General features: G+C 29.7%; 1 protein-coding gene across 1 annotated transcript in view; it reads left to right on the forward strand.

Annotated features, from left to right (window-relative positions):
• Positions 1 to 12,679, forward strand: part of LOC129972917 (putative inorganic phosphate cotransporter) — a 48,744-nt gene that overhangs the window by 16,325 nt on the left and 19,740 nt on the right. Inside the window, exons 4-6 of the mRNA XM_056087237.1 lie at positions 4,460 to 4,643; positions 6,218 to 6,348; positions 12,020 to 12,169. Coding sequence (XP_055943212.1) covers positions 4,460 to 4,643; positions 6,218 to 6,348; positions 12,020 to 12,169 — 465 coding nt within the window. The remainder of the gene's footprint in view (positions 1 to 4,459; positions 4,644 to 6,217; positions 6,349 to 12,019; positions 12,170 to 12,679) is intronic.

Genomic DNA, 12,679 nt, shown 5'->3' on the forward strand with positions numbered 1-12,679 from the left:
GGCTAGTATTTTTCTAGATGACGATATGATATGATTTGTTTATTATTAGTAGTGAGTGAGACGTCTGATTTTCAAAATTTTATTTCATATTTCCCAATTAAAAAGTACTTTTTCGAAAAATTAAATTTATGAAACAATAAACAGATTATTTTTATATCAGTACTTCTTAATTGGTAAGCAAATTACATATAATATTGCATATGAACAAATTTTGCAGGTAATTTTCTTTACCTAATACAGTTAGTTGTATTACTTTTTATAATCTTTTCATTTCAGTGTTCCTTTATTGCAATTTTTCTGCTCATCTGAAATGATATTTCGAAATTGTAGCTTTTATTATTATTAATTAATAGCACAATAAATAATCATTACTGCAGTTTTTGTTAAATTAAGATCTTTAAAAATTACTGGTTTATATTCAACAAGTGAAGTAACTTATTCGCTAAAGAGCCATTCATAGAGGTTTAACCCTTTTTTATTTTCAATTCAGTTCCACTCTAGATTTAGAAGTCACTAGTCATTAGAAATTTGCTAGAAATAACCAAAAAATATGTCTCAAATTTGAATCATTTCTAGTACTGATATGTCATTAACAAGACTTGAAACCATTAGTAACGTCCTGCAATGCCTTCGATAAATTGACTAGAAATTTTTGACTTATAATTTTTCTAGTCTCATAAAAGTTCGGAAATTCTTAAAGCTCCTTTGAAAAGTTCCCCAGGAAGTAAAAGAATACATATCTTAAAGTCAAGAATATAAAAAAAAATCCACTTATACTCACACTGAAAACATGCGTATAGCAGTTATCAGTAATGTAAATCTTATTCACGTTTCACACGTGATGACAAACACAATCCTGTTTAAGTCAAGTTGTTCAGGATAAATCTGTACAAACATTAAGAATGGTAAAAAAAAAATCGTGTGTGATGTTATCTTTCCGATTTGAATTATGAGATTTTATCTAACCGATTTGTATTGAGAACTCTTATAATGAAAATCTAAATGATACTTTTGCTGATATTTATGCCCTTTTAGTAATATTTATGGGCATAAAGTCATTGTAATGACTTTTCCAACAATTGACCTTTAAAAATAAATTAATTCCATGCCATAAGAAAGAAGTGGATTAATAAAATTCTTGATCTTGCTAATTAATTTTCTGCGAATATTATTTACCTAATGGCTACAGTTTGTTTATTTTTCTGTATTAAAAACTTGTTGAAATTTTGCAATTAATTGACATTGGTTTTAACAGATACGGAGAGCTCAAACTTGATGCTGCTTTTCTAAAAATCTCCTTGTATGTTTCAATGAATTTCAGGCAACTTGACTTTGACATTGCCGGGCATAAAATCAACAATAATAAACAATAATTGGATAATTAATAGTTTAGTAATAGTAGGACCATGACCTATTATTATTAAAATATTTATTATAAGGCGTTTACATTGATTAATATGCATCACATATTATACACAGTGATATTTTGTCTATTCAGGAAGGAAGTAATTTGTTTTGGGCATGTTTTATGAGGGACACTGTGCATCAGTCATCAGTATGTACTGACTCAAAATATTTCAAATGTTTCTTCCGTATTCTAGACATGAAGATTATTCAGTACAATATATATTCAGTATATATACAGTACAATATATATACAATATCAGTACAATATATATTCAGTATATATACAGTGCAATATATATACAGTATCAGTACAATATATATTCAGTACAATCAGTACATATATATTCAGTACAGTATGAGTCATATTGAAGATTATTCATGAAGAAGATGTCATATCAGTCACATGAAGATTATTCAGTACAGTATACAATCAGTACATATATATTCATTACAGTATCAGTACAATTTAGTACAATATATATACAGTATCAGTACAATATATATTCAGTACAGTATCAGTACAATTTAGTACAATATATATTCAGTACAGTATCAGTACAATTTAGTACAATATATATTCAGTACAGTATCAGTACAATTTAGTACAATATATATACAGTATCAGTACAATATATATTCAGTACAGTATCAGTACAATTTAGTACAATATATATACAGTATCAGTACAATTTAGTACAATATATATACAGTATCAGTACAATTTAGTACAATATATATACAGTATCAGTACAATTTAGTACAATATATATACAGTATCAGTACAATTTAGTACAATATATATACAGTATCAGTACAATTTAGTACAATATATATACAGTATCAGTACAATTTAGTACAATATATATACAGTATCAGTACAATATATATTCAGTATCAGTACAATATATATTCAGTACAATATATATTCAGTACAATATATATTCAGTACAATATATATTCAGTACAGTATCAGTACAATTTAGTACAATATATATACAGTATCAGTACAATATATATTCAGTACAATATATATTCAGTACAGTATCAGTACAATTTAGTACAATATATATACAGTATCAGTACAATATATATTCAGTGCAATCAGTACATATATATTCAGTACAATATCAGTCATCATGAAGATTATTCATGAAGAAGATGTCATATCAGTCACATGAAGATTATTCATGAAGAAGATGTCATATCAGTCACATGAAGATTATTCAGTACAGTATACAATTAGTACATATATATTCAGTACAGTATCAGTACAATTCAGTACAATATATATTCAGTATATACACTTACTGTACAATATATATTCAGTATATATACTTACTGTACAATATATATACAGTATCAGTACAATATATATTCAGTACAGTATCAGTACAATTCAGTACAATATATATTCAGTATATATACTTACTGTACAATATATATACAGTATCAGTACAATATATATTCAGTATATATACTTACTATACAATATATATACAGTATCAGTACAATATATATTCAGAACAATCAGTACATATATATTCAGTACAGTATCAGTCATCAATATGTACTGACTCAAAATATTTCAAATGTTTCTTCCGTATTCTAGACATGAAGATTAAAATTAAAGAAGACTCTATTAAAAATATGTGTGCTTCGAGATGAAATATTCGTATCTTGTACATGTACAATCTATTCGTCTTAATCCAATTTTCATTAATAACAGAAAACAGGGATATCAACCCTTAACTAGCTTTGTGGTACCATTGAATTCTTTTAAATTTATTATCCACTATTCTCTAAGAAAAATCATATCTTGACTTTCCAATTATCTGGGTCTTTGAGGCGGAGCATTGTATCCGGAAGGTAATAACAATATCTGTAAGATCAAAAGATGGTACCAAATTGAAAAACACGATACATTGTTTTTTCCGTCTGTCCAGTTGCAAAAAAATTAATGATTAATATATCCCTAACAAGAATAATTATTTTGTGAAATTATTTCAAGAAATATCTAGTATTTTTACTAAGATTCTAGATCAAAACCATAATGTGTGTGATAAAAATAATGAAAATATGTCATCTTGTTTGCGAAGATTGCTTTTAATTTCCTTGAACTCCAATGAATGAATGAATTCCGTAAGAATCTTTGGGGAAATGTGAGATGAATTTTTGGGAATGAATTCCGTATGAATCTCTGGGAAAATTTAATTTTTGAAATTAAAAATTTAATTTTTCAAGCAATTGTGATACATACTATTAATTACCTTATTCTACTGTAGAAATTGTAGATATATTAGATAAAAAATTCACACACACACACACACACACACACACACACATATATATATATATATATATATATATATATATATATATATATATATATATATATATATATATATATATATATATATATATATATATATATATATATATATATATATATTTAATATGATTGCTGATTATATGAGAATGCGTTTTTTTTTTATTTATTCAAATAACAAATACTGTTTTTTAAAATTCCTCTATTTTATGAAAATATATTTATTGTTTTCGTATAATTTCGCAATGTTAATTTAGGACGAAATAGCACCATGGAAGTAATTACGCGTAGAAATTTATGATACCCTTTAAAGATTAACCGTTTGCGCTCGGAAAACCAATTCGATCCAATATTATTCACCTAAAACAAGGCCTTTTTTATTGTTCCGGAAAATAAATATATATTATTGTTTCAAGTTGAATTTCTTGAAAAGTCAATTTACATCTTTTTACCATTCTCTATATATTTATAACAATCAAAATTGAAAAATAAATAAATAAAACGTCAAAATGATACACCGTTTCGAATGGTGAGCATGAGTCACCTCTCGAGTGTAAAGGGTTAAAGCATTTCAAAGTCATTTCTTTTAATACTTATATTCTATATAAAATTTAATTCTAAACGCTAACAATACAAACACAATTTGATTTTTATTATTGTATTTTTCTTTAGCATGCCAGTTGAACAAAGCAAATTTTATTATTGATATTTTTTTTTTCCTTCCAGGGTTTTCATTCACCTGCCAATTCTGTTATCGCTGCTAAATGGTTTCCCCGACACGAGAGAGGATTTCTTAATTCTTTGATTTTTTCAGGCGGTGGCGTGGGATCTTTCATAACTTCCGTAACATCCGGTGCTTTGTGTTCTTCAAATTTATTCGGTGGCTGGCAGTCGGTCTATTTTATTTATGGTGAATCAAAGTTCATATTACGAAAAAATTTTAATGATCAGCTAAGAAAACAGGAATCAATAACCATTTTATGAATTTAACAGTCACGATGTAAATTGTACTAAAATATCGTCATAGTTATATCAAAATGTTGTATATCAAAAACCACACAAACATACCAAATTTTGAAATAACTTGTGGAACCACTATAGCCATATGTCGTTTTGCGAGAACATAAGGACCGTCACATACAGTCTATAGCAATTTGAGGACGAATGTAATGAATCTATACATACGTTTTACATTAATTAATTATATTACGAAATTTGACAAACATCATTTTGATATAACAGTGATGATATTTGTAATTTTCAATACGCATGCTGATGTGACAATGCAATACAAAACAAAACAGAATCAACTGCAATATGTTATCTAATAGGTAATATAAAATTTAATAACCAATTACAGGAAAAAATAGAACATTTTTGTAAACGTTTTTTAAAACTGGCTTTATCTCAAACTAAGTTTTAGCTATTTGGTTCTCTTCAGACATCTTTATTCAGTGTTTAATGTCATAAGTAATGCACTATAATGCGCTAAATACATCCTTTAAATTTCGTAAAGGGAAACTAGTTTAGGGATTTAGTTTTATCAACTAGTTTAGGGATTTGACAAAACCACTAGACCTGTTTAAGAAAGAATACCGAATTAAAATCAGCAGTATAAAATGTACTACTATTAAAGTTTGGAATTCTAAAAATTTTCTGTAATGACAAAAATTATTTCTGAAATTATAATGTATATATAATGTTTTTCTCATTGGATAGCTATGACAAAACTTCCCCAAGCAAAGTTTAGAATAATTTATACTGAATGCTTGGAAACAGAATATTTTTGGGGTAGAAGAATCAATAAATAAAATTTTTAAATGCTGCTATAACTATGTATGTTAATGTATTACTTCTAATAATAATATTATACTGGAACCAGAGGGTGTTGATTTAATTAAGGATTATGGTAATAAATAAAGGAATGACTCACCTCATCCACGTCTCGATATTTATTACAGCGAATATATTTTTTGTATACAGATTCAAACTATTCAAACTACACATTTTCGAGCGCGTTTACTTGACGTTCGTTTCCTCCAAGCATCCCCTACGAATGCCTAATCCCTGAACATAAACAAGAGTTCAAAGTTCTGGATTTTCATTGCGCCATCTGTTGGCGTTCAGATGAATCACCAGAGGGTGTGGTTCAAGTTGACCCTATCATGATTCAGTTAGAAATGAAATTATAATTTTTCATTTTGCATGATTTATTTTTCTTCTCTGACAGTTCTAATGACAATAGCTAATGCGTTATAAATTAATATTCCGGCGACTAAAATAAAAGTGTAAATTGTTCGTGTTTAGTCTTATAATCGAAAAAAACGACAAAAATTGTCCTCTATAGTTAAAAAGGTAATTGAGGTTTGAGCTATTATGATGATTTTGCCACCCGGTCTCTATTTGGTTTTAAAATGTAAAGCTTTAATGCTAAATAACTTTTCTCGTTTTTATAGGCTAAAATCTATCCCTCATTTTTCATAGGAGGATTAGGTTTAGTATTTAGTCTTTGTATTCATCTGTTTTTATACGAGTCACCTAAAGATCACCCACGAATAGGAATGGAAGAATTAAAGTACATTTTAGAAAATCAAGAAAGCGATTTATCTCAAAAAGTAAGTGGATAATTTACGAATATTCCTTTATTTACGAGTTTTAATATTTTTACTGTCCATATATCAGAAATTTTATTGAAGGCATATAAAAGCGACTTAGTTTTAAACACTTTTTATTTGAATAATAAGTTTGTTCCGAAGATGAATTAAGTATCTTTGTTAATTCATTAACGTTAACCGTTCCTTTGTGTTAGTAAATTCAGATTTGAAGATATGGAATTTTATAAACGATTATGGATTCATTTCTTGACGTATTTGAGTTCTGTAATTTTGAATAATCAGATATGTGAAAAATTATTGCAATATATTCTATACAGGGTGCGGCTGAAAATCCGGACAAACAATTTTTAATATAACTTGATTGAAAATAAATAAATTAACTAAATGTAACAAATAATAATAAGAGTAGACATTTATTAAGTAATAAATTTAATTTGTTTCAAAGTGGTAGCTTTTTGCAGTGATGTAGAGGCGTAAACGCTTATTGAAATTTTCAGCAAAGGGCCGCAAGTCTCCTACCTTTAATATATCCCATTCACACCAAAGCCATTGCTTTAGAGGGTCCAAACTTTTTCATGTTTTAGTGCAAATCCTAGATTCCAAAATGGACTATACTGTAATTATGAAATTGAAATTCGGCGAGTATAATGCCTGCTTTTCAGATGATATCACGTCCGGAAAATGAGCCTTGCACCACTCTTCTGTCTTTTGGGGCTTGTGAATTGATGCGGAGTCTTGTCGAAACTACCACTTTACATTGCCGAAGATCGCTTTGGGCTATGGAAGTATAAAAGCTTCTAGAATGTCCCGCGGGTACACTTTTTGGTTTATTTTAACGCTCTCATCCACAAAAACCAGAGATGTTTTGCCTCTTGCGCAAATTCGTCCCCAGACCATGACCGATTTTGGACTTTTACTATGTTCAACTCTTGCAGAAGTGCTTTGAACATCTACATATTAGATCCTATAGTTCTAAGAGTTGTGAGCTTGTTGGACAGTAAAGAGCTTCTCATTAGTGAAAAGGAATTTCTCTCAGCCCTGACTTGCGGCCCGTTTCAAAAGTTTTCGGCGTCTTTGGAGCTACACGAGTTTATTTTCTTCAGTGAGAAGCTGAACTTTCTGGACCTTGTAAGGTTTCAGTCCAAACTCTGTTTCTGCCATTCGTTGCACATTGGTCCTTTATTCTCAATTATTCTCAATCTTTCTCATGGGATCCCTTGAATTTCATTGAACTCTTTAAAACGATAGATAATCATGATATTGTTAAGATATCATAACTCGAAAACAAATTTAGTGAAGGTAATTCAGTTAAACGCTATAGAAATTTGAAATTATTATGCTATTCTAACAAATGAACAAACAAGTCTCCATGAAATAGAGGTGCTTTTTATATTTTTACATTGATCAAAGCGATCATGTTCATAAACTCGTAGTAAAGAACTTCTGGAAATTTTAGAATCCATTTTAGTCATTACTTTGTACATGGTACGTTAAGTTAAATATTTTTGCAAGTCACCAAGAAATGGAACTTAAAACACTTGCATTTAAGTTGTGAACCAGAAATATAGTTTATACCTATAGTTGCTTGTTAAAATTTTGCATCCATTACTATCCATTCATTATCTTCCTATAGCAGATTTCGTATAATCTAGATGAGGAGATAAATCCGCAGTGAATTGATTAAAATAATTTCTAAATATTTATTAGAAATTAAAATCTCTACTAACGAAAAAGAAGAGTGTGCATACACCAACGTTACCAACAATTAACCAATAGAAATCAATAGAATAAAAGATCAGTCTGATATCTCTAAAATTTATGTAAGAAATTCTGAAAATCCAGGAAAAAGCTTAGAGCATCAAGCAAATTTTTGTGGTAAACCAATTGGATGTTAAAAGCAATTAATATATTATGTCATAAATATGAATTAAAATTAAAATTTATTTAGTTTTTTTTCTTATGACAGCTCTAAATTCCTGATTCAATCTCCAGTTTTTTCGCTTTTAATAATGAATATTTTTCTTTCAAATTAATAAAAGTCAATAATTTATTTATGTAACGTAATTATTTTGTATTTTTGACGCTATGAACCATTTTTAATTCAGTTTTTATGGCAAATAAAGTTTATTAATATTTATTCTACTTTTCAGCTAATTAATAAAAGCTTGTTTGTTTTATTAATAATTATTCTCTGTTTCTGATACTTCCAATGAATTTTAGCACTGAGTTCTATAGAAAATAAGGTTATTTAATGCTCTATTATCCTTTTCTAATGTAAAAGTTTGTGTACACTATAGGCAAAATATCTACTTAAAACCCTTACCTCTTAACTTTAGAAAGAAAACAGCTCTTTCCATAAAAATGGCGACTAGATGTAATAAAATAATCATGTATATTGACAGCGATTCCTAATGGTCAACTCTGGATTTATCTCAAAAAAGATACAAGATAAAGCAAAAATTCCAATGATGATCAATTGATGATGTTATCGATTTAATATAAGAGATTCTGTGCACCCTAATACTAAGTTTAATTTAGTAGTTCTATTTTGGGGTGGACCTCGCAATTTTGAACCACGGTCAGATGACGAGGACAACATCTGAGCTTGCTACCCCTCTTCAGGTTTCCACACCGGAGGGAGGTCGTTTGGTCCGAACGGATATGGCGTGCACCAGTCCCGCTTACACGACGGTTTTTAGGTGGAATCTGGTCCCGAACCTGAAACTCTCCGATTATGAAGCCGAGACCTTACGGAGACCCACCTTATATTAAGAATAGTGTTTTAAAAATACATATTTGTTTAAGCGTACTTTTCGAAGTTATTACCCACAAGAGAGGACAAAAGGTGAATAAGTTTTCGCCAACATTGCGTGACCTCCTATAATGTAATAACGTAGCTTGTGCCAAAGCTCCAACTAATATGGCGAAAAGTGTGCTAAACGACGGAGATCCATCTGAACATCAAAATTAAAGGTATCCTTTGATAACTAGAGAGCACAATTTCGAAATTTTTTATTCGGACATTTTATACTTAGAATAAATGTTCATAAGATGTCTTTTGTTTTTTGGTACTTAATCCGTAACTCTGCATGGTATTGCAATTCGCATTATTTTTTGTTCTTTATCTCACACCGTTTTTGAGATAGCAGGATCCGCTATCTCGAAGTTTGGCACCAGATGGCGCTGCAAGTGGCTATCTCGTATAGCACCTAGCCATTTTACGACACAGACACCACTTTCATGAATACAGTTGTAGTCATTCTGAAATTAAAGTGTGTGTTTAAGGAATTTAATTTGGCACCCTGTTTATTAACATTGTTTCTAAAATGTATAATTATTCTAACTAACATCTTCTACTGTTTATGTTGTTGTTGTTATTTCTGCTCCCAGGTGGTATAGGTATCATAAAACGAAAGATCTCTAAAAAGTCCAAAAACAATAGCGGATCCCTTAAAATCTCAAAAATAGTAAAATTTAAAATTTAAGATTCTGCCTTGCACCAAAGACATTCAGCAAAGATCCTCCGTCCGTGTTGGAAGGTGACGGATTTGGTGTGTCCACTCAAAAAAACTAGAGACACCAACCGGGACTCTTACCAAAGTACCAAGGGTGAGCAGGTGGGACTCTCCAAAATGCACTCGACTCCACCTTTTTGATAGAGGAGATTTCAGAATAAGTTAGAGTTGCATCACCATTAGGGATTGCAATACCGGTATACCGGGATAACGAATACCGGTATTTTGAGCCATTTTACAATGTCGTAATACCGGTATTCACAAGTTTAAATACCGGTTTTTCAGTATTTACTAGAAATTTTTAAAATTGTCTCCACTATATGTTCAGGGATCGCCAACATAGCAAAATAGTATACGTTTTTGTTTTTATGTCTCCCCAACTGGCGAAATTAATTAGCTAATTAATAGCTTAATTAATTGCTTAAATCTAAATTAGCGAAACGTGGATTATTCCTGAAAGATGATATTTTATCTAGAACGACTGATAGAGCAACAGTTATGAAAAAATTTGGAAAGTTGTTTGGTGCAAATCAGCAATTGTGCTATGCTCATGGATTTCAATTAGGAGTAATAGATGTATTAGACCAAAAAAATAAAGAACAGAAGAATCCAAATATTGTGGATATAGAAACTTCGGATTCCGACATTGAAGAGAGTAAGAGTGAGAGTGATATTGACAATGAAGATAATGACAATGTAATTGTGGAAGAAGATATTGCTAATGAGGATGAAATATTAACCCATCAAGAATTGCTTCCTATAATTTATAAAGTTTAATTGTTAAGATATTTAAACTTTCCCCTACAAAAAATTCCTTATTAAAAAATATATACTAACTGAAAATGAAACAGAATATATGTTAATAATATATTCTAAGACACGTTGGAACACTTTACTCCTAATGATGGAACGGTTTTTGAAATTTAGAAATCCAATCCAAAAAGCAATAATCGACTTAAATCTTCAAATTAATATTTTCAGACAGTGAATTCGTCTTAATATCCAGAACTATATCAGCTCTACTTCCAATAAAACTGACTATAGAGGCATTATGTCGGAGAGATTTTCATTTATTAACAGCTAATGCAACAATAAATTTCATGTTGCAATCATGAAAGAACAGCACAGCACAAATCACTATCTGAAGAACGTAGACGTAGATGCCGAAAGAGCGTTTTCGACAGCTGGTCATTTTTACACAAAATTACTTTTCAGCTTTAATGACAGTACAACTGATCCATTATCTTTTTTAAGATCACTTTTCAAAAATTTGTAATAGTACCACAGACTGAATTGTGATATTTACAGTTTTTTTTGTGATTTAAATAAATAAGTTATTCCTTTACTTTTTTGTGATTCTTTATATGCTGTTATAATTTATAAGTTCCATATTATTTTTTGTGATATTACACTCTCTTATAAAACTGGCAAATAAAACCAAGAAACACCTTGTTTTCTTTCTTTTTCTAAAATTTCTAATACCGGTATTAAAACCGGTATCCCGGTATTAAGATCTAAAAAACACCGAATACCGGTATTGAAATTTTGGTCCGGTATTGCAATCCCTCATCACCATTAAATATGTCAGCTGAGGCAATCTTAGCTAAGTTGTCCGCTATCTCATTACCATTTAAAACCAACAGGTGAGGGGACGCATTGAAAGTGTATAGAGTGTTTTGCGGAGATCCTGGCAATAAGGTTTGAGATATTCATTGCTAATCTTGTCCCCCATTTTCGCCCAATGAGAAAGGTGCTGTTGTACTGTTTCTAGATTATTGAATTCGAAATCGGAAGCAAATAAGTTTGAATTTCGGACATTTTATTCTTAGCATTTAATGTTCATATGATGTCTTTTTTTTATTAATTCGGTAACTCTTCACATAATTGTAATTGGCAACTTTTTTTTTTCTTTATCTTTTACCGTTTTTTAGATGGGTACGCTGTAAGTGGCAATCATACAGAACATCTTACCATTTTGCTATATCGACACCGCTTTCATGAATATATTTGTTGTCATTCTGAAATTAAAGTATACGTGCGTGTGTGTGTGCAAAGAATTTAATTTGACCCCCTTTTTATTAAAACTGTTTTTAAAATGCCGAATAATTAAAACTGAAAATTGCATATTGATTTTGAGTCTCACTTATATCTTCCAGCCGCCTCCAACGCCTTGGAAAGAAATGCTCACATCTGTTCCAGTATATATGATGACTTATTCTGTTTTCTCACATTTCTGGACAACAACTCATCAAATGTCAGAGCACCCAACTTTTCTTGGCAACATTTTGCATTTCCCTATTAAAGAGGTAATATTTCTTTAAAAAATCTTTATTGAAGGCGATAACATATAGAATTGTAAGTTCTAAATGCTATTCAATTCTAGTACAACCTCAGAATATAAAGTTATCCCTAAATAATGCGAGATGTTTGCTGAACATCAATTGGAAAAAATTCGTTCTACCAAATGTAATCGAATTTGAACTAAATACATACGATTTCGACTATGAAATTTTGATTTATGATAAATAAATCTAGATCCAATTTTTACTACTAACTGTAATATAGTGAGCGGTGTACATGCGATTAGTTTATTAAATAAGCCGAAATAATTTTAAAAATATATAATTAATTATATTTTCATAGAATACATAAATTCTTTCATTTGATTCAGCGATTCATTTAATTTGACATCGTTGAAGTAAGGGATTCGATGAGTTTACATTGTATAAATTCATAACAGTGATATTTAAGCGCTTTCAATACGCTATATCCATGCAAGATGGAACACTTTATACTTTACTTTTTACCTTACTTTA

Source organism: Argiope bruennichi, chromosome 6 (assembly GCF_947563725.1).
Source record: "Argiope bruennichi chromosome 6, qqArgBrue1.1, whole genome shotgun sequence".
Classification (NCBI taxonomy): Eukaryota; Metazoa; Arthropoda; class Arachnida; order Araneae; family Araneidae; genus Argiope; species Argiope bruennichi.